Source organism: Schistocerca piceifrons, chromosome 1, assembly GCF_021461385.2.
Source record: "Schistocerca piceifrons isolate TAMUIC-IGC-003096 chromosome 1, iqSchPice1.1, whole genome shotgun sequence".
NCBI classification, from domain to species: domain Eukaryota; kingdom Metazoa; phylum Arthropoda; class Insecta; order Orthoptera; family Acrididae; genus Schistocerca; species Schistocerca piceifrons.
In genome coordinates this window covers 1101361567-1101385965 of record NC_060138.1, presented here as the reverse complement: position 1 = coordinate 1101385965, position 24399 = coordinate 1101361567, and the positions used below count along the sequence as shown (strand labels likewise).

General features: G+C 39.3%; 1 protein-coding gene across 7 annotated transcripts in view; it reads right to left on the bottom strand.

Annotated features, from left to right (window-relative positions):
* Positions 1 to 24399, bottom strand: part of LOC124776245 (PH and SEC7 domain-containing protein-like) — an 850081-nt gene that overhangs the window by 203688 nt on the left and 621994 nt on the right. For all 7 annotated transcript variants that reach the window (XR_007015606.1, XM_047251114.1, XM_047251123.1 and 4 more), the window contains exons 4-5: positions 19732 to 20022; positions 7911 to 8270 (exon numbers count right to left, since the gene is read on the bottom strand). Coding sequence is in view for 6 of the 7 variants with exons in the window: in XM_047251114.1 (XP_047107070.1) it covers positions 7911 to 8270; positions 19732 to 20022 (651 nt within the window). In the remaining variant the exon portion in view is untranslated. The remainder of the gene's footprint in view (positions 1 to 7910; positions 8271 to 19731; positions 20023 to 24399) is intronic.

The window sequence follows — 24399 nt, the reverse complement described above, 5'->3', positions numbered from 1 at the left end:
GACATCAGTTCTGAATGGAGTGAAAGCTTAATCATTTAACAACCATTACAGAATGAACATCTCCACAAATTTTGTTAAATAACAAACTGGTGCTTCATGGTATAACACTTTACATTTACATCGGTGCATTCAAGCAAAATCCTTACTCTGAGTTGAAAATAAAGTACTTTCAATAAACTTCACAGTGTAACTGAAATCACAAAATGAAAATTGAAAATTTCTAAAAAAATAGTTTTCTGTTTTTTAATATGTGTCTTGTTATTATGATTACAAATACCACAAAGCAGCAGCAACCCACAGCAATTTAGGCAAGGTTACAATTTTTTGTTTAAAATAACATCAGAAAATGCTTTGAGGATAGTCCACCATTGCTTCACAGAATTCTGAAAGAATAATGCAACAGGTATTGCTGCTGTTTCCACATTTGCAGCCACAAGTTAGTACATAAGCAGTCCTGCAGTTTTCTAAAATTTTCATAAATAAACACTTGAATTGAGAAGCATTAGTACTATAGACTGTGTTTATTATTAATGAATTTTCAATAGGACAACGAATTATGTAATTTTCTTTCAGCAGTTTATTACCTTCAACCACTTTGGGATTCCTGGAGGTATGAAAATGAGAAACAGTCCCATCTCTCCATTTTTCCTTCTGTTGTAAATGTATTTTTACGTTTAATTTAATACAGAATGGCATCAGTGGTCAGAAATTACTGCTTCATTAATCATTACAATTCACAACATATTTTTATCTAGGAGACTTACAAACATTAAACACTTTATAATGCTACATTTTATTGTTTTTGTCATAATCACAATGTTGTTCTCCAGTGTGAAGACTGGTTTCATACAATTCAATGATCAAAACTTTTCTGCTGTCATCCTCTATGATTTTAGAAAATACAACCTGTCACCGCATCCGGAAATGTTCCTGGTTGGCTTTTCCAGAAGATGGGTGATTGCTACATAGCTTTCTGTGTGAAACAAACTGTTTTGACTTGCTACCCGAACACCCTGATCAGCTCTTTTGAATCTACAAATGAAGGTGACAGCGAATGTATCTGCAGATACCACTGACATTACTGTGTAGCTGTATATCATGTTAGTGAAGGGCCACAAAACTAAGTAGATGTCTTTCGATTTCTAAATCGAACCCACTCTGATCCATATTGTGTAAATTCTATCGACCGTTCCTAATAATAGCTCTGGTTTGTGCAACAAACTTTTCACATGCAATAAGTAACCAGTTTCATTATCCAGCTTTTCAGTTGTGACATCATGTGTTATTTTTTGTGACACAATACCATGTTCTTTTTGAAAATGCACACTCATCCAACAGCTGCTTTAAACCTTTTCAGTTCCACCTCCAGTATGGTTTAAAACACCCCACTGAAGTATATTAATATTGTGGCTTGTCATTGTTTCCTAAATGCATTATTAAATTTATCCAGACAGATTGTGTTGATCTCGGAAAACTTTTGTTGGTGTGTACCTCCATTTTCAAAGTATTTGCTCCAAATGTACAGATTCTTTCTTTGTTTTAATGATTTAAAGTTTTTCTTTATACAGATTTCCTTTCCACTTTTCCAAAAGGCAACAGCTCATTTCGTATACTCCTGTTATGGACAGAGACAAAGTGGTATTCCACGCATTTACATCTTTACAGCAGGCTTCACCACCATTTACTTCCTCATTTTCACATATCTGTTCACTGTACCAATGACACTGTTCAACAAATGTGACTGTGGTGAAAAGGCAGCTTCGTTATCATCATCCTTTTGTGCCTCATTATCATCACCCTCTTGTAAGTATTGAATGTCAGTCCACTATTTTGCTTTACATCTAGCACATCTTCATCTGTGAAGCCATCTACAATTTCTGCAAAGACATTGAAAATATAAACAATAGCACAAAGAAAAACCCGTGTATTTTCGTTTGGCTTGTATAAAAGTTGGTCAAACAGCAGCAGATACCAACTTTTCCCAGTCACGACTTTTAGGAGTTGTTCTCCTTTGACATTTGGAAGTTGCAATGTAACATTCATTGTGTACTGCTCCTAGATGTGGTTCATCAACATTAAAAATGCAAACCGCTCCACTGTATTGCACTTTGGGCTTGATGACGAGGTAGTTGCAATGTAGTGGAGAGAGTGAAAAACAATTGCACTCATATGTTTAACACCTTTACTTTCAGAAGATTGTAACTGGCATACTATCATATTTATGGTCCAAATTTTCATGTGGGGTTGATTGCTGTAACTGACACCCAGCAGGTGTGCTCTTTTCTCCTTAAAATATGAGGTCAAATTGGTGGCTTCTCCTTGTGAGTATAGAAAGGAATAATATCACCAAACAAATGAATGCTGGACACATATCTTATGCAAACGTTCATGACTAGATCGAGTTGTCTCGAGTTTTCACTATTTGCACTGTATTCAACTACATCACAGTAGTAATGATTTGGCATGACCAAATATAGAACAAATTTCTGTTTAATTTGAGGTGGAAATATTTTTCTAAATTTCTGGACTGTAGGAAGGCAGGGGAGACACTTCTTGCAAGCTGCAACAGTTTGTCCTTCCCAGATCAGATGATCATCCTAGACTATGCCAAGGTTATCTAATGTTTCATGAAAATGCCCACTGATCATCTTTCAGTGAAACATGACGGTGACCTGTGACTTCAGGCAGATTAAACCCAGATTTTGTGCCCATCGTGATACAGGACAAATACCATCATTCATAGCTGATACAGCAGTAGCGACATTGTTAGACACTTGTGCACAACTCAAAACTGTCAGCATGAAAGTGGTAGTTACAAAAATGGCATATAGATGAAATATTGTAGATACACAAAGAGAAAAGCAACAGACAAATGACAAAACCCTGAGGGACTCTGGAGAACACATTTTTCCATGATGACTTGACCCACAGATGACTCACTACATCTCTTTCTGAGGTAGTTGTTGAACCATGGTATTGCACTGTTTGAGAAATTCAGCTGTTTCATTTTGGTAAGTTATATATTGAAATAAATAATATTGAAAGCCTTGCTGAAATCAAGCAATGTTAAAACGGTAGCTTCACCTCTGTCCATAGTGTCTTTGGTGTTGTCAGTTTTATTTAGGTTACGGGAAATTCAGGGTAGTTTGGTGCAAACTCTTCTGGAGGAATGATCAGTGCTTAATGTGCTTTCATTATCTTCCGTGTGTGGTCAATTTCACATGAATGATTGTTATGAGTGCCCCACCTGTTGTTTTTCCTCACATCCCGTCATCTGTAAACTCTTCATTACTTAAGAATAATCACACTGTCCACAAAAAATGTAAGGACAAATTTATTTATGGTGATACAGATGCCCAATCAAATAAAAATTTAATAAATAAATAAATAATATAAATGCAAAAGATAATTTTTATTTTTATTTTACCTGGAGTGAGTATATTCAAAACAACAACCACCATCCTATCTTCCAGATTTATTATTGAACAAATCGCAACTGAACAAGTTTGATTTTGTCCTCATCAAAGCTGCTTGAATTAAGTTCTCTAACAATAATCACAGAACTGATAGCATTAGCTGTGTTATTGACCCTACAGCAAGATGTGGCACAGTTTGGAGAACAGTATGAAAGGGATCCCCTGCAAAACTCCTCTCATCATGGTCAATGGTGTGGTTTTCAATAGATGCTTCCAAATAATCATCTGTAAAGCACTCAAATGAACTTTAACAACAGCCTCTTGCAGGCATCTGTCCTAGCTCTACAGGTTGTTTATTTTAACTTTGGACTACCTAATATCTTAAGAGATAAGCCCCCCAGTTTTATTGCACTATTTTCCATTTGTGGCATATGGCACTGTAGTCCACAAAACTGAATTTGTCCGCGAAAGGCAAAGGTCCTGAGTTCAAGTCTCGGTGCGGCACACAGTTTTAATCTGCCAGGAAGTTTCATATCGGCACACACTCCGCTGCAGAGTGAAAATCTCATTCTGGACCAAATGTCATAGATGTAGCCTTAGAAATCCTTTAGTAGTTCTTTAATAATTATTTTTTTCAGAAAACCTTTTACTAACTATTTTATGCCCTTAGTGGCTCAACTTCCAAAAAGGCTGAAACTTTTTTTTTCCTGACTGAGAAATCAAATACCAGTTTTTGTAGTTACAGCTTCAAAATTCCCTTAATAATGACACACTTCCAAAAAGCCCTTCATCCTCTATTTCACCTCCTTAGAAGTTGGATTTTGGACAATCCATTCTTAAACGATGCCTACAGTATAAGATCCATACTCTCTCCAAACATCAAGTTTCTATCCTTAGCGGTTTGGGATGGGCAATGACGAGTCACTCGGTCGGTCGCTGTGACCCTACCTCACCCCCTTAGGGGCTGACTTTCCAAAAACAGTAAAACATGTATTTTCTCCACCTGCAACCAAGAATCCAAACACCAATCTTCAAAGATTTAACTTTAAAAATGCTTTCATAAAGAAATATTTTCTTACAACATTTCACCCCCTATTTCACTCCTTAGGGGTTGAATTTTCAAAAACTGTGACACATGTACATTTTATTTCTAACAGAGAAGCCAAATACAAATTTTCATAGAATCAGCTTCAAAAATGCTTACAAAATGAAATATTTCTATAAAAACGTTCATCCATTTCTATAAAAACTTTCATCCCCCATTTCACTCTATAGGGGCTGAATTACCAAACACAGTGAAACTTTTTTTTCTTTTTGACTGAGAAGCCAATTTTAATTTTTCACTGATTTATCTTTGAAAATGCTTTCATAATAATTTATTTTCATAAAAAAATCTCATCCCTTACTTCACTTCATTAAGAGATCAATTTACAAAAACACTAAAACATGTTTTTTTTTTTTTGTAACTGAGAAGTCAAATGCCAATGTTCACAGATCTAGCTTCAAAAAATACTTTACTTGTTCTTTAATAATGACTATTTTCAAAAAAAAGCTTTCACCCACTATTTCACGCCCGTGGGATTAAATTTCCAAAAATGCTGAAACACATATTTCTTTACTTCTGAGCAAGAAACCAAATACCAGTTGTCTTAGGTGTAGCTTCAAAACTGCCTTAATAGCAACATTTTTCAAAAAAAATCCTTCATCCCTTATTCACCCCCTTGCGGTTGGTGTTTTGAAAAATCCTTTCTTAAACAACAACTGCAGTATAAGATCCACACCTTCTCAAAACTTCAAATTTCTATCCTTACCGGTTTGTGGTGGGCAATGATGAGCCACTCAGTCAGTCAGGACATGGTCTTTTATACACTGAAGCGCCACAGAAACTGGTATAGACATGCGTATTCAAATACAGAGGTGTGTAAACAGGCAGAAGATGCCACTGCAGTTGGCAAAGCCTATATAAGACAAGAAGCGTCTGGCACAGTCGTTAGATCAGTTATTGCTGCTACACTGACAGGTTCTCAAGATTGAGTGAGTTTGAACATGGTGTTAAGAGTTGGCACACAAATGATGGGACACAGCATCTCCAAGGTACCGATGAAGTGAGGATTTTCCTGTACAACCATTTCATGACTGTATTGTGGATGTCAGGAATCAGGTAAAACATCAAATCTCTGACATCACTGTGGCTGGAAAAAGATCCTGCAAGAACTGGATCAACGACAACTGAAGAGAATTGTTCACCATGACAGAAATGCAACCATTCCGCAAATTGCTGCAGATTTCAATTCTGGGCCATCAACAAGTGTCAGCGTTTGAACCATTCCATGAAACATCATCGATATGGGCTTTACGGGCCGAAGACCCACACATGTACCCTTGATGAATGCAAGTCACAAAGCTTTACATCTCGCCTGGGCCCGTCAACACCAATATTGAACTGTTGGTGACTGGAAACATGTTGCCTGGTCGGATGAGTCTCGTTTCAGATTGTATTGATGGATGGACGTGTAGATGTGTATGAGTATGGGGACAACCTCATGAATCCATGGACCCTGATTATCAGCAGGGGACTGTTCAAGCTGGGGGTGGCTGAGTAATCGTGTGGGGCATGTGTAGTTTGAGTGTTATGGAACCCCTCATACATCTAGATATGACTCTGACAGGTGAGACGTATGTAAGCATCCTATATGATCACCTGCAGCCATTCATGTCCATTGTGCATTACAACGGACTTTGGCAATTCCAGCACGACAATGTGACACCCCACATGTCCAAAATTGCTACAGAGTGGCTCCAAGAAGACTCTTCTGAGTTTAAACACTTCCACTGGCCACCAAACTCTCCCGACATGAACATTATTGAGCATATCTGGGACGCCTTGCAATGTGCTGTTCAAAAGAGATCTCCACCCCCTCTGTACTCTTCCGGATTTATGGACAGCCCTGCAGGATTCATGGTGTCAATTCCCTCCAGAATTATTCCAGACATTAGTCGAGTCCAAGTCATGTTGTGCTGCGGCATTTTTGCATGCTCGCGGGGACAGGTGCACCACTTTCTTTCGCTCTTCAGTGTATACAGACATGCCGAAAACCATCTCACAGAAGTTTGGACCTGCCAATGATTCAACCCTGGAAATAAGTTGAAAATACATATAGGACACTGAGAACATCTTGACAAAGAACCTAAAAGTTATTGGGAAACGCTTTCGCCATTGGAGATTGCAACTCCGTGTCACACAAACAGAAATCTCTATATTCCACCTGAACAACAGAACTCAGTATTTACTTTCAGAACAAACTATAGTCTCACAATCAACATTCAAAATATCTAGGTAACGTCCTCAACAAATTACTGAGCCTCAAGAATCATCCATCAAACACAGCTGCCAAATTAGAACTCTCAAAATCTTGCAGAAACTTGCTGGCGCTTCACAGGGGTCTTCAGATGTCATGCTATGGACTTCAGCTTTGGGTCTAGTCTATACAGTAATAGATATTATGCACCTCTTTGGCTCAATGGTACTCACACTAGTTGCATCCACATCCAACAAAAGCAAACTGTGTGTCCTATAAAATGCATAACGAAGGCAACTTCAACCTATTGGCTTCCTGCACTAAGAAATATAGTTCCTCCCCGTCTGCAATGACAGAACTCACTCGTTAGGGAATTCATAAAGATTAAGAACAACGCTCTTCCACAAATCCAGAGAGAGAACTAGACTGCATTCTAGATATACATCCTTAGAGACTGCACCAACTCTGGATGAAACTGATCGCTGGGAAGAGGAGTGGAGCAAACAGGAACCCTATCTCCCCCACCCCCTACCTCTCATGAAATGCCTTGCCTCACGATGACACCACCCAGATTCAGCAACCCTCACAATGTCTAGTCTACCCTAAACAGAATACAAGCAAACCTTGGCACATGTGCTGACTCATATAGATGGAGAAAACCAGAGTCTCTCAAGCGCAATTGTGGAGCTGCTAGGCAAACATATAGTTTATGCCCACAATGAGAGCCTTCACTTGTGACTGCTCTAAAGTCCTGCATGCTACCAAAAAGGCAGTGGCATACATCGGCAATAAGGTTATTCGGCTTCAGTTGCGTTCCCATATATTTTGTGGTTTTGTATATTTTATGTATTTTTATATCTTTTTTTCTTTTTGCATTACCTGTATCACTAATGCTTGTATTGTCAATTATTTATATGTACTTAATTCAGGTGATGCAGTACACCATATGCCAATAACACAAAAAATATTATAAGAACATAGTACACGTAATCAACATTCTCTAAGAGGAAACTGTATGTAGTTCATTAAGAATGAAACATGGACTGGCACATAATAACTGACATGAAACTTAAGCAAATTTGGAATGTTATCAAATTCACAGGCCACCACTATATTTGAAATTTGTCTTATACAAGTCTAAATTGGACAAAGATAATAACTTCAATAAAGTATGTAGTACAGAACGAACCCATACCTGGAAGTCGGGGCTAGAGATGTTGGAAACTGCTTCAGACTGCGAGAGGTCACCGTTAAGGGGTGGACCGTGCCCCCCGCCACCAGGTGGCAATGAAGATGCAGGTGTAGGTGCTGTGTTGCTGGAATTGCTCGACATGACGGACGAGCTGACAGAGGTCGGGGAGTTGGGGCTGACCTCGCCAGAGCTGCTGTCACTCCGCGCATTGTATGTCCATACTATGCGCTCGGCAGCAGCAGCAGCCGTACCAGATGGGGACAAAGCTCTTGCTCCTGAAGCCATACCTGCACCACCTGAAGTGGGTGTTCCACCGCTGTCTGCATGTGGATCCAACAATGTGTTCAGCGAGGATGTCACATCCTACAACACAGTAAAAATCTGTAAGTTAGTGTAGTTCAGCAGCTAGCACAGCAGGATTACACTGTCATTGAAAAATTATATTTCAATTTTAATTTGTTTTCTCCGGTTCTATAGGACTATAGCTACTCACTTTTGAAACAAGTCATTGTACAATGCAATGAATAAAATTATAAAAATCTAGAAAATTAATGAAGGACATGAGAACAAAACAACAGCATTAATACATACAAATAAGTAACATTTTACAAGAGACACTATACTACTTTGAGGAACTCCTGTAGAGAATAAAAGGATATGCCACAATTAAGCCTCTCAACTAATATTTGAAAATGTGTGGTTTATCTTCATATGTCATAGAAGCCTACTGCAAATAGTACCTGAACATACCTGTTTATAAAATGGTGTAAACCCAGGTCTGATTATTCTTCTGTCCAGTGTTCACCATACCAAGCTTCAGTCACTTGTGAATGACTCTATGTTTCTACAACCTATGATAGAATTTGACGTAGCTGGATGAAAAGATGCAATGTAAACCAGCTTCCATTTTTCAGACTTGGTGGCTATAATGCTGATTTTTACAATAATCACAGACTCACTCAGTTTCTGTACAAGACCCTGGATATATTTTCTAGAAAGCTTTTCATCTATCTCCAGTCCTACGAATTTGAAATATTTTTTTCACTTACTATCTGAGCATCTTCTTGTATTAAAATGTCAGGCTGTAAATGATAGTCAGCCTCAGATAGTCAAACTCATTAATGACACAAGGCACCCAAGCTCCTATCATATAGTGAAAAAAAGTGAAAAACTTATTTCCTATCCATGATATTGTGGCAATGAGGGAAGGAACGTTACTTTGACACCAAAATACACTCACACTCACAGAAAAAGGAATCGCAATACCAACAAGGAGTTATGCAACATATACATCCAAAAGACAACGTCTATTCAAATTTTGCACCAGTCACATAACAGTGGCACTGGTAGTGCCACTATGGTGATGCAAACCGGGTATCCTTTAAAAACTTGCTGCAACAGTCGTGAGCATTGCTTACCTTTGAGACTGGACAGGGTGAGTTGATGGTGGTCAAGAATGCCTTCACCCTTTCCAGTCCAAGTATTCTACTCACTGCATTCTCCAAAACTCTTATTTATTTTATGGATGTAAGAATGTAAGGCATTACAGTTTATTATGCTACTGTTCTAAGAAAATAAAGTGCAATATGACTTCACTTGACAACTTTATTATCTTTTACACTAGTTTTTGAAACTAGTTTATGGTTGTTTATTATTTGTTTCTGTATAGCATGCCTTAAAACGTTCTGGGTGAAGTCCTGGCTTCCTCTTGCAAGTTTCGCAGTACAAAATTGCTTCTCTTTTTCCTCCTTTCTCCTTGCGTTTGCTGCATACCATGCATTCCTTTGTCAATTTTTCTTTTGATTCTGCATTATAAAATGCATCTTTCCATTTAATTTATCCTCAATGTCAGATGATGATAGTCTTCCCCTTTTCTCTGAACTTTTATTTCTCACGTGGCCGACTAGCTGTCTGACTAGATCTAGATTTCTTCTCTGTACAAAAGGGGAGTCTGCTGTTGTTCTCCACATTCAATTTTGTCTATCAAGTAGAGAATATAACTATTCACAACAGCAAGTTCAATCAGCAATAGGCATAATTTTTTCCACCACTGGTAAGACCACCTTGTAAAACCATAGCACCCACAGTACAGATCAACCCTGTCCACTCCTTCCATGAACTTCATGTATTCCAAAACAACACTGAGTTTCAGGAATCACACAGGGCTCTTTCTTCCTATAACCAGTGGGTCTGAGGACCAAAGAATGTACTCAACATAGTCACTAATATCTTGTCATGAAATGAAAGACAATTTCCATCTCACTCTGACAGGCACATAACTCACATCCAGCAAGGTTTTGTCATCTTCAAATCGCATGGGAAATCCTTCCTAAAAGCCATAACTGCACCTGTTCCATGAAATTTCATTTTGTGCCATTTCATAGCAAGATGAGGACTTATGTAGAACCTGCCTGTAAAAATATGATATACTGAACAACCTCCACAAGCTAGCAATTGCTGTGCCAAATGAACCACTATTCAGGTTGCAAAAGGTAAATCAAGATGAATTAAACTTCGCTTTCACAATTTCACTAATATTATTTTCAGTGAAGAAGAGACGAAAATATTGATGTTCGGAGTTTAGTCTCACACCATTAGGAATGGTGAAACGTTTTTGTGTGACAGAAAATTGAAATGTCACGAGTTCACCATCACCATAACATTAAATTATCCAGGTATTTTGCTACAGGTTGCATCCCTTTATCATTGCCCACATCATGAGTACATTCTGATTCATTAGAGCAAGTTTCTTCCCAATCCCTTCCACTTTCATCACTAAATTCTGCTTCATCCTCAATGTCTTTGAGAATCCACCTGGAAATATCATTTTTATTTACACATTTTCTGCCAACCACTATCCTATTACAAACAAGTGAATGCAATACACTTTAAGTCGTAAAATCTTCTTACTAAGTGCTGCCACATACCTAGCAAATTCCAACAATGGAGCGGACGGAAAGCACAATAATGGAAATGTGTCAGACATTGTCTGACATAAGAGCTTCAGCAGAAAATTGTAATGTCTGATGTAGGTGAACAGAGGATCAGAAAGGGATAAGACAACAAACATGCCATTATTAACAACTTACTGAGTCTGAAAAGGTTGTGTAAGAGGGATACAAGAAGCTGGATGCAGAAAGACTTGGCAAGAATGTAGCCACAGTACACGAATGCTGCCAACAGTGGTCACAAGAATGTACAGTCGCAAGAAGACTGGGCTCTGGACACCATGTGGCACTACAGAGAGGGAAGACCATCATGCTCTGGTACATCGTGTTGCATCTGCAGCAGCAATTCGAGCAGCAGCTGGCACCACAATGGCACAACTAACTGTTACAAATTGGTTACTTCAAGGACAGCTCTGAGCCAGATGCCTTGTAGCCTGCATTCCACTGACCCCAAACCACAGCCACTCGCGGCTTCATTGGTATCGAGAGAGAGCTCAATGGAGAGTAGGGTGGAATCTTGTTGTGTTTCCCACTGAAAGCTGGTACTGCCTCAGTGTTAGTGGCGGCCATGTGTCGGTAAGGAAGAGGCGAGTTCAGGGCCTGCAACCAACCTGTCTGCACGCTAGATACACTGGACCTGCACCTGGAGTTATTGTACAGGATACAATTTATTATGACAGCAGAAGCACTCTTGCAGGTATCCCACAGACACTGACAGCAAATTTGTAAGTAATTCGACCTGTTGTAGTGCTTTTCATGAACAGCATTCCAGGGCTTTTCCTGAAACAATAACATTCACCCACATATGACTACTATAACCCAACATGCTCTAAAGTGTGTTGACATGTTGTCTCAGGCTGATCAAACACACAATTTCTCTCTAGTCGGGCACATGCGGGACATCGTATGACAACTCCAGTGTCGTCTACAACCTATATTGACCAAGCAAGTGCAACAGGCATGGAATTCCATCCTACAAACTGATACCTGTCCAACACAATGCACAATGCACAGCCTGTCAGTTACACCTGTTATAAATGTACGAGCATTTCACATTTACAATGGCTTATCTCAAGCTTACATTAACCTGTGATCTTGCAATGTTAATTATTTAAATATATTATAATGAAACAGACTGATAAAAAAAAAATCTACTCACCAAGTGGCAGCAGGAAAACACACACATAAAAGAAGATTATACTATTTCAAGCTTTCGGAGCCAGTGGCTCCTTCTTCCAGCAGAACGGTTGAAGAGTAAGGAAGAGGGGAGAAGGAAAATAACTGGAGAGGTTTAGGAAAAAGGGGTAGATTTCAGAAAAAGTCACCCAGAACTGAATGTCACAGGACACTTACTGGACAGGATGCGTGAGACAGACTGATTGTTGGGGCTACACCAGATGAGATTTGAAAACCTGAGAGCTTAAAGGTGGAAGACAGGGTAATATACAAGACAGAGCGTACCGCAAAAACATTGCGTATGAATTAATAGGATCAAAAAGCTCAGTGTATAGTACGTACAAGGTGGGAGGGGGATGGCAAGCAATGAAAGATGCAGAAAACTAAAACAGAGAGAGGAAAGGAGTAGTTACTCTGAAAAAATGCTGAGACAGAAGAAATTAATGTAAATTAAGGGCATGTGGATGGCAAGAAGCAAGGACACATTGTAACACTGGTTCCCACCTATGGAGTTCTGAGAAACTGGTGTCTGGGGGAAGAATCCAGATGTCACATGTGGTGGAAAAGACACAGGGGTCATGACTATTATGTTGTAGAGCATGCTCCGCAACAGGATATTGTGTGTTGCCCATATACACCCTCTGCCTATGCCCATTATCCTAACTGATAACTGGGTGGTATCAGGACATTGTAAAATCTCTAAATACATTTTCCCAATTAAATGTCACATGATCATATTGTGAATCCCATGCCACTTTCCTTGATGTTGATCTCGTCCTGACCAAAGGCCAGCAACATACTTCTGTCCACATTAAAACTACCAACAAACAACAGTACTTACATTTTGACAGTTGCCAACCTTTCTATGTCAAAGTTCCCTCCCATACAGCATTGGCATTTGAGACAGACGTATTTGTTCAGATGCACACTCTTTACAGCAATACACTACCATTCTCAACTCAGCCTTCATGGACGTAATTGTTCAAAAGCAGATTTCCTGGGCCATCACATTTAATTTTGGTACTGCTGATCCCTCCGAAAAACAACTTCACAGCACACCACTTGTCACTCAGCATCATCCTGGTTTTGAATGTATTAATCAGCTATTTCGACAAGGCTATGACTTCCTAAAATCAAGCCCTGAAACGAGATCCATTCAGTCTGAGATTTTGCCCACCACACGTAGAACAGCTTTTCAATGCCCTCCCAATCTCTGCAATATCCTTTTCAGACCCTATGCTCCTTCTGCACCCATCTCCCTACCCTATGGCTCCTATCCCTGTGACCGTCCCTGCTGCAAGACTTGCCCTCTGCACCCTCCTGCCACCACCTACATCAGTGCTGTAACATATACTATCAAAGGGAGAGCCATCTACGAAACAACACATCATATACCAGCTGTTATGTAAAGAACGTTCAGCCTTTTACATCAACATGACTACCGGCAAGTTATCGTTAGGATGAATGGGCAACATGCAATATCTTGTTCCAGAGCATGCTCTACAACATGACAGGTGATTCTGATTCAGTGCCTGTTTCAGCACATGGGCTATATGGATTTTTCCTACAGACATCAGTTTCTCAGAACTCCACAGGTGGGAACCAGTGCTACAACAAGTCCTTGGTTCTCGCCATCCACCTGGCCTTAATTTACATTAATTTCTTCAGTCTCAGCATTTCTTCAGAGTAACTAATCCTTCCTTTGTTCCGTTTTAGTTTTATAAATCTTTCATTTTTTAGCCATCCCCCTCCCACCTCTTACATGCAATTGACTTAGCTTTTCACTCTTATTAACTGGTACACAATGTTTTTTCAGTAATCTCTGTCTTGCATACACCCTGTCTTCTACCTTTAAGCTCTCAGGTTTTCAAATCTTGTTCGGTGCCGTCCCCAACAATCAGTCTGTCCCTATCATCCCGTCAGATAATAAGCCTCCCCTGACGTGCGGTTCAGGGTGACTTTTCCAAAATCCACCCATTTTCCTAAACCTCTCCAGTCCTTTTCCTTCACTCCTCTTCCTTCCCTTTCAACCCTTCTCTTGGAAGGAGAAGCCACAGGCTCTCAAAGCTTACAATGGTATAACCTTCTTTTAAGTGTGTGTTTTCCTGCCACCTCTTGGTGAGTAGATTTTTATCTATCCAATTACATTACATTGTCAGAAATTACTTTAATATGTTACCTAGACAAACCTATTCCCAAAAATTCATTACTCTACATTACTTATTTTTAGATGTCGTGATTTTTGTTCCATCAGGGTATTATCATTTGCACATTCATGAAAGTTACAGCAGTGCAGCATTGCATACAAGTGAATCACTGACTGTGTGAAAAATAGAAAAGAAGAAAACTGGGGTGAAGTTGTGACGAAGCAAGCTGCGATATTTTTAGTTCCCTTCTTGTTTTGCCATCTGCCTCCTTAAAATTCATTTTTACTTTTTAACTAATTACCATTAACATACATGAATATAATCTGCATATTCATATAAGAGAAAGGTTGGCCCTCAGTTTTAAAGAATTTAACACAAGATCTAATTTTGTGCTTAGTTTTACAGATATAATTGATTTTCTAATTTATTTTGATTGTTCTAGTAAGTATCTTTTGTTACAGGGTGAAATCAGTGATTGTTTCGTAACTTAAATTCTATTGTTGACGTATAAATAAATATAAATTTGGTACTAATTATAATCATTTGGAGGGACAACTAATAATATTCTTAAAGTATTTATTTGGCTCTATTCAAAAACATGTTAGCAAAGCCAGCCCTTAATTAATTCCAAAGTAATTAACACTTTTGTCAAAGTATTGATTGCGTAACTATATGTGTTAATTTCACAAATGAAACAAATAAATTTGCCTAAACCTTGTAGTAGAAGAAACTGTTAAAAGGAAAGAATATTTCGATGTATTCAGTTAATATAATGAGTTAAGTTTTAATTATAATTTCTGTAACTTAAACATCGAACAATGTGAAGTTTCAGTACCTATTATTGTGATGATATATAGGGGCCCGATTTTTGGTCACGAGAAAGTCAGTCCACGGCCGAGTTTCAGATGAGGAACCTGTGTTGGTTAGAATGACAACAATGCATAAACTTAACATTGAAATAAGTGTTACACAATTAGGCCGTGTGTTAAAACAGTATCTGCTGCATACGTACCTTTCTATTCTTCAAGAACTGTGAATTTTGTGGATAGGCTTTTACTGCTCATAGATGTTCAACATTAAACTATTGAAGCAGTATGTGGATGGTTCGCCTGCAAACTATTAACAGGGCTTATAGGAAGTTAGAACAATAGTGCACTGGCCACATATAACTGCGTATTATTGGGGGAGGGGAAGGGTTGTGAAAAGTGTAAGTAAAATACTGTGAAACGCAACTGTGCACCTGTTGGCTACTTTGTTTACACAAGACAGTACTGCATGTCCACCCCCTATTTTTTCAGCCAGTACGACATCACCGAGGACAACATACGAAGAAACAAAGGAGACGAACCGCTACAAGGTATGGTGTTGTAAAAGATTGCTAACAATACAATGGATTGATAAGGCCACAAATGAGGCAGATCTCTGCAGTATCAATGAAAAAAGAAATAATTGGAAACACTAAACAGAAGCAGTGAAAAATTGATAGAATGTGTTTTAAGACATAGAGGAATTAGTTACATGTACTAAAGAAGGTGTAGAGGGATGAAAGTTGTAGGGAAAGACCAAGGTTACAAGACAAAGGAGATGAAGGAGAAGAAGAAGAAGAAGAAGAAGAACAATCACAGAAAGAGAACTTCTTCCAGGAACTTTCACCCAGCTAAATGATCTACACATTTCAGACCAGCTGTCTGGGAGTTTACCCACAAAATGTCTGTATCAGGTGCTACTTTGGCATACAGCAAAATGTCTCTAATATCTCTGCTACGAGTAACAGAAGTCACCATTTCCAGTAAGCCGTAGTTGGGTAAAACCCTGTTCTGCATTATACTGGTTCTTTTGGGAGCAACGGTCTGATGTAGCATCACAAATGAAGTGCCTGAAATAATTTGTGCACCAACCAATGCAAGCAAGTGACTGATAGGAACTCAAAAGCTTGCCTCTTTCCATGGTCATTTTCAGAATTTTATCCAAGAGAAGGGGAGGCAAGATTTAAAAATTGTCATTTTTTTTATCTAATTGACTGTGTTAGATGGAAGACATGTTGTGTACAAATAAGTACAGTTTGCAAGAGATACAGATAACTCATTTTATCTCAAAAGAGTTGACAGCTGCCCACTCAGAAGCAATTTTTTTCCCTAACTTTTTTGATTAGGATATGCGAAGTAGAGACCTATAATCAACACAATTATGGATGAAATCTTTCTCGATGGATGAAACCTTTCTTGAGTTAACGATCCTAAATTGGACTCTTAAAGAATTAAATGCAGGGCATATACCCAGTTATAGTGTATCCTGTTGGATACTATTAACAACAATTAGAGAAAAATACCATTGAGTAATACTTCTTAACATGAAGATACATCAAATAAACATTAGAAATCAGTATTTCCACCTCTGGTCACAATTTGTTTACAAAGCACCACACGTGATCATGATAATGAATTTATTTCATTATTTAATGCCTTCCAGTTTTTTTAACTGCAACTGGCATGATTACGTTGAACCAAATGTGTTGTAGAAAGCACATCCCAGGCCCATCATTGCACTAGATGATGTAGTAAACCTTCAAAACCAACCATCAAATTGGCGGTAGAAATGAACACTAAAAGCCTAGAGTCGAATCAAAACTGTCGTCGTCTCCTCCTGAAGTTGACATATATGTAGCAATACGGATTAGGTTACAGAGTTTGTAACCCTATACTGGCATTGTGATCTGTTGCTCCCCACAGTGGTCAATAAGGTGCTAACTTCTGAGGGTATCTTTCAACCTTGAAATTTCGAACATTTTCCCTTTTTTAAGCAGGAAATTGCATTTTTCTCATTATGACTTCTGCATTTTGGTACAGATATGAAACAGCAAGATCACTATTTTCAGGGTTTACTAAAATTACTCTACCATGTAAAACTGAATACAATCTCAGTAAGCTATCATGAGTTTCATTTGTGCATAGACTAAAAGTAAATTACTTTTGTCATTAAATTGTGCAACAGGGGGAGAAGGTGTCCTCACAGGAACCAGGAATGGACATCAGCCAGGTGTATACAATCATACTACTGAACTGCTGGTGAGATTAGACGTGGTGTGCTGGTAGTTGGTGTCTCATACATTGTGTGATGATTCAGTAATTTTCTGCAGTTCAATATGATGTTACAGAAGCATGTGACAGGGAAGGGTTTCACAATTCTGATTCAGCTCTGTGCTTCAGAGGCTCATATCTGCCGTGACTGTAGGGTGGTGCAGAAACAGCTGCTGTGCAAAGCAAACAGCATAATTTCTCGTAAATAACATGATAACCAACCGAACCCAAACTATGTAGCAATTTCTAAATTCAAAGTATTTCTTGTTTTTTTTCAGAATCTTAATTATCCTTAGACACATCAGAATTCTAAAATTAATGAAAAAGATTATGACTATATTCCAGGAGGTGTATCTGCAACACTTCAGTCCCAATTGCAGAGGCCTATGTCGACTGCTTACAGTATGCAGATTATGGTGAAATAACATCCAGTGCTGTGATTTCTATGCCAAATATGAAGAACTCTGAAGTAAGTCTGAATGCTACAGAGCTTTATTAGTGTAGTCTTAGTGGAGGTGGCATGCCCTTTCTTTTCCATAAAACAATGAAGTTGTCAATAAACATGCTTGTAACATGTCAAATATTCAATGTGACATTGGAATCTTGGAGCTAGTTCCTGAAGTAACAGATGTTTTAAGTATATTATATATGGGGGGCAGAGGGGGAGTGGTGGGGAGGGGGGGAAGGAGGGAGGGGGGAGGGGGGGGGGGGGAGTGGCATTCGACATCCCCTGCAGCATAAAAATCTAATCTAGCTTTTCCATCCATCACAGTCCTCAGCTAAAGGCATCCACATTTTTCCAAAAAGACTTTTAGTCTTCTATTCACCATCTTGCTTATGCCCAACCTATCGCATCTTCATTTCTGTTTCATTAAGTCATAATTCATGTTTTCCACTCTAGTCTGTTCCCTGATGATACATCTGTTCGTTTTTCTATCGCTCTTAGTAACCTTCAACTTTTACTCCCTATTTTTCATCAAACAGCCCCCCCCCCTCCCCCCCCCCCAAAAAAACTTTTTCTTCATAAAAGCACTATCTCCAAACGTGAGTAATATTTTTGCCCCTGGCATTTGTTTCTGCTACATTAGGATACAAAGGTCAATCACTGCTGCAAATGTCTACAATGAAATCTCTGATAAATTGAAGCATTTTCTGTAACCACATGTAATAACTAATGGTACAAATCCTATTTGCTTTGCTTATAAGGTAACAGCTGAAATGCATTACAGTGCATGTCAGAGATGAGGTCTCAACTGTGATTCCGTAGGAATGCACAGATCTTATTAGGCACTGTTGAGTAACATCATTATAACTCACAATTAATAAAATGTTCTGTGCTATTATGCCATAATTGAATGGATTTCACATTTAAACCCAACGTTTCATAACCATCTGTGGAGGACATTTTCAAGGGAAGATCATAGCTTCTTTGAGTGTCCGATACACACACGGCTCAGTAGCAACCGAGGGTGTGAATTACATACTCAAAGAAGCTATAATAACGCCTGAAAACTTCCTCCGTAGATGGGTACAAAATGTTGAGTTTAAATGTGAAATCCATTCAACCACGGCATAGTAGCCCAGAACATTTTATTAATTGTGTCACTTCCATCTGTGAAAGTTTACATTTTACAATCATTATAGCTACCTGGTAGTACCCAGAGTAGCCACTCCTTGTAACACATGCAGCCAATAAATAAGCTCAAACTGCCTATCAGGTATTCATAAATCACCCACAGCTATCAGGAGCCCAGCTATTTGTTATACATCAGAGATTTCAAGGTGAAAGGTAAGAGTACTCAAACAGTGAACACAACAATATAGTGGTATCCCAGATGCTCAAATGAGTTGAGGCACGGAGAAATAAAGGAACGTAACGTACTTTCAAGTGATTATTTAGCATTTATAGCCAATTCAATATTTTTAACCTTGTAAGAAAATGCACAGACTTGTCCGAAAATTTTCATTCTCCCCAGAAAATACACCCATTCTGTATAGATGAACATACCCTCCAAAGAATGTCTATTAAATTAATTACGAGTACTCAAGAATGCAACAAAAGTAAGTCATCCTCCTGAACCCTTGGAGCTTTCCAGCAGATGTTACATACAATGTGTTCATTCTGTAACATTTCACACATGACACACTATGTCCATTTTAACTGCAAAGAGGAAGACAAGTTGGTAAACACTACTTGTCTCCACTGGGTTCCAATCCAGATTTGAAATGGTTGATGCAAGTCAAATTTTTTTTTCCCGCTGACGTGCCAACTATCAGTATGGGTTCAGGTGTCATCCATTTGCTTCATAATGCCACATGCATAAGGTTCACTGAACTTTTGGTGGCAGAGGCAGACAGGTGTCTGGCTCCCCTCGGTCATTTTCATAATTTCTCTCTCACTCCCTCTCTTTCCCCCCCCCTCCGACCCCCCCCCCCCCCTCGGTAGAGGCCATATGTCCAGAGTGGAAGAGAATACCTCATCGATGTCTATGTCGACGGCACTGAGGGATGGGTCCTTAGCGAGCTGCAGGTGATCTTCCGAGCGCGAGGTGCGCACAGCGCTGTAGGCAGTTGCTGCTGCTGCAGGGGGCGCCGCCTCGTCGCGCCGCCCCACAGGCGACGCCCCCGCAGAGTTGCTGAGCGCATGTCGGCCGCCCAGCTCCGCTTCGCTGGGGCTCGTCGGCACGGAGTTGTGGTGGTGGTACTGGTGAAACGCTGCGTCCGCTGCAGACGTTGCTGGGTACGAGTGCTGCCGTAAGCTGTCCACCTGTTCAAATAAGAGTATAATATCACAGGCATTTAAAAAAATAAATGTGACAGGAAGGAGTTTATTCACATAATTCAGCATTTGAGTAAAAAATTGTTTTTGCTCCATAACCACAACTTTTCATTTGTGCATGTATCAACATCTGGAAAAGAATTATTATTTTCTTTTGCCAAAGACATTTACGTGACATATGAGGTGTGTTCAAAAAGTACGGCAACTTTATATTTTTATGAAAAAATATTTATTTATTCATCAATATTTATGTTGTCCCCTTCAAAGTAATCCCCTTCAGACACAATACACTTGTGCCAACGCTTCTTCCAATCCTTGAAGCACTTCTCATACGCACTTTTTGGTATAGCCTTGAGTACATCCAGTGATGCAGTTTTTATTTACTCAATCGCTGAAAATCTTCGTCCTTTCATAGGTCTCTTCAGTTTTGGGAACAGGAAAAAGTTACAGGAGGTCAAATCCAGTGAATATGGTGGCTGAGGCAAGACTGTCATGTTGTTTTTGGCTAAAAAAACTCTCACAATCAATGATGAATGAGCAGTTGCACTGTAGTGATGAAAAATGCATGAACTGTTTTTCCACAATTCCGGACATTTTCTGTATATTGCTTCTTGCAACCGGTGCATAACATCAAGGTAGTACTCCTTATTGACCATATGACCTTGAGGCAAAAATTCATGATCCACTACACCATGGTAACTGAAAAAAAGAGTGAGCAACTTGGTGTGCTTTTTTTGGTCTTGGCTCTCCAAGATGTTTCCATTGGGGCGGCTGGGCTTTGGTTTCGACATCATCACTGCAAATTCATGTTTCGTCATCAGTTATGACCCTTTTGAGCAAATCAGGATCATTAATGACGTCATTCAAGGGCTCCTGAGTGATGCTCATGTGATGGTTCTTCTGATCAAAATTGAGACTTTTTGAACACAGTTTGCTGACACAGGTCTCATGCCCAAAACATCCGAAAAAGTTGCATGACACAAGCCAACCAATATGCCAACATCCTCAGCAACTTCTCCTACAGTAATTCGATGATTTTCCAAAACAATTTTCTTCACAGCTTCAATGTTAAAATCTGCTGTTGATGTGGTGGGGCGTCCAGCAGACTCACCGTATGCCACTGTCAATATTTCAAGTGTTTTAGAGCACTTGATTCCATTTTTCACTCAAAATTTGATGCAAATTCTTTGCTCCATTTTTTATAATAATAATAAAAAATTGCTGAGCACACTAAACACATCTAAACTTTCTATCTGTCGAAAATAAACAAAGTGTGATGTGCTGTGTAAGAAGAAGAAGAAGAAGAAGAAGAAGAAGAAGAAGAAGAAGAGAGAGAGAGATCGATAATCAAATTATGTTGCCCACACTTACTTTTTGAACAGCCCTCATAATTATTACAAGCAATGCTTCTCAGCTATTTAGATATATAGTTTCTCAAGATATTGGTGAATAATGAGGCAGAAGAGAAACAGTAAAACAGCTCTGCGGTTCAGTATTGCATGCAAGCAGATGGTGTTTGTACAATGAATGTGAATATACTGGGCAGCTACAAACTACTACTCACACCACTGAGTATCCATGCTGAGTTATGGTTACATTTACTGCTTGGAATGTGCAGCCTACTTCAGGAGCAAAAATGCAAAACTGTCCATATATTTTGCTGTGATGCTTACATATAAAAGGTGGATTAGAATTACCTTCAGGTTCTTTAAATGGGCAATATCTAAAAAAGAAACTGTTTCTTGCATATACAAGCAATCTAGCACATACATCAATAATATCATAAACAATAAGCTGTCTAGTGCACTACATTGTCTGCGGTTCTACATCTAAGTCCACACAGATATTCCACAAGCCACCGCATGGTGTATGGCGGAGATATCCTGTACCACTGCCTGTTATTTCCTTTCCTGCTCCACTCGCAAATAGAGTGAGGGAAAAATGACTGTCTATATGCCTCTGTATTAGCACTAATTCCTCGTATCTTATCTTCATGGTCCTTACACACAATGTATGTTGGCAGTGTAGAATCATTTGGCAGTCAGCTTCGAATGCTGATTCTCTAAATTTTCTCAACAGTGTCATCTTCCCTCCAGGGACACCCATTTGAGTTCCCGAAGCATCTTTGTAACACCTACGTGTTGTTCGAACTACCGGTAACAAATCTAGCATGCCACCTCTGAACTGTTTCAATGCCTTCCTTCAATTGGACCTGCTAGGGATCCCAAACACTCAAGCAGTACTCAAGAATAGGTTGCTCCAGCAACCTGCAACTACCACTGTTACTGTCTGGCTAGATAATGACACAGCAGAAGTTCTACGAGTTTACATCAGTTGTTGTGCTAACTCAATAATGCAGCCTCAACAGCAACTGGTACAAAACGGGTTTATCTACCTAAAGCTACATTCATTCTGTACAAATGCCTTAGGGACATGCTAAACTAATGTAAGCCATGAGGATGTCCTTAGAAGAGAAGAAAAGAAAAATGAAGACAATACTTCCAGAGGTAAAATACTGAAACCACCTCCCATAAACAAAATCTGAAGTTAGGAACATTCAGTACACTCTACTAAATGTTGCTAACTTCAGATTTTGTTTATGGGAGGAGGCTTTAGTATTCAACATAGGTGTTAATCTCAATCCTTATTCCACTGACTTGACAGTACAGTTACTAGGAATATGACGACGAGTATTAACACCAAATGAGTGGGAGTGACATAGGGACGGTATATGGGAAGTATGGAGATACCAACAAAATGTGAACACAAATGCTCTGGAATGCCAGGAACAGCAGAACAGGAACATGGGCAGCCTTCCACAGTGTTGTTTGGGCAGTGGGTACTAGTCACTAATCACTGTACATAGAAGGGAAAGATGAAGCACTTCTTGACCATATATCATGGAGCATTTAAGGTCATGGAGATGACCTCATCAGTTAATGTAAAGGAATTGCTTCACACCAAAATATCTATAATGCACATCAGTTGCCTGTTTAGTGGGCATGGTGAATGTTGTACCACAATTAGCTGTGACCAACTCAATACGCAAAGGGACAGTAGTCATAAAGAAAGAGCCTCTAGCAGTTAAACAGCACAAGGCAAAAGACGCACCTCCTACTTCGAGGTCATGTAATCAATGACATTGTTCGATTCTTTGCGATATTACACTGGAGTTACATTTATTCTTGATATTTGTTTTATGGGTAGTTTTTACACTGTGTTGTATCTGACTGGATTTGGTGTTTTCGGATCACTCCTACATGTAATTTTCTTTGTATGTTTATGACTGGTTTCTTTGGTGTTGTTTCTTGTTTTCTTGTTAGTTACTCGTTTCGAAGGAGGGACAGGATAATGGACAATTCCTTTCCTTAGGTGGCAATTTCATGGGGACATTTTGGATGATAGGAAAATGGATTGCACAAGGATGTAAGAACTGTTGCTGATTTAAGATAATAGCTGATTTACCTCTGTCCAGAGACCAGAACAGACTGATATGCGGACAGGTGAGGCGAGTATGTCTTTAGAGAAAATGAAGGAGACAAGTTGCAAAAAGGAAATCTTGTCCACATGGCTTTACTTCCATAAGCCAGGGAGGCATTGGCTGTACTGTCTTCTCACCAGAGTAGTGTTGCCAAATTGCTGTGAAAAAGGGAAACCTGAGGTGTTGAAGAAGTTCGAGTAGGAGGGAAGTGGTATTACCATTAACAGGACAGCTTGTGAGACAGTTGGGAGAGATTTCCACCTTCCAGCTACACTCACCAGCATGACTGTCATGACTCTGATGCGAAATACATTGTACTGGTCAGAAGGTTAATTATGGCTATTACCCTACAGAATTTAACTTACCTTAATGACACCCTCAATCCTGAACTTACGTGTTCAGAGACAAATTTATACAATAACAGTAGGGGAAAATTTCAATGGAGCAAATGTCACAACACGTTCAAAATTTTCAAGAAAATCATCAACACAAGATTATATCAACAAGCATTTCAGCTACCAGTTGCGGTATGTTTCTACCAGGTATTTGCATATTTTGTCTCTCTAATAAATGCACACACGCACAGTTTACAGATCCACTGACGCATTAGTTGCCAGTCGAATGGTTAGTCAGCATAGGCCGCATGAACAGTTGATGGAAGTAAAACCCCTGTATTAGTCCGCATTAAATTAAGGACTATATTGTAATAAGGTCCTGGAGACTGGTAATAAGCTTACGTTAATAGTGGATAAGGGAGAAACCCATGTGGAACAGATCATAATTGGAGCTGGAAGAGTAATTTTAACTGAAGACACATCTTGGAAGACTTGGGGCAAATCTTTCGAAAGAGGGGGAGGGGGGGGGGGAGGGGGGGCGTGCTGCGC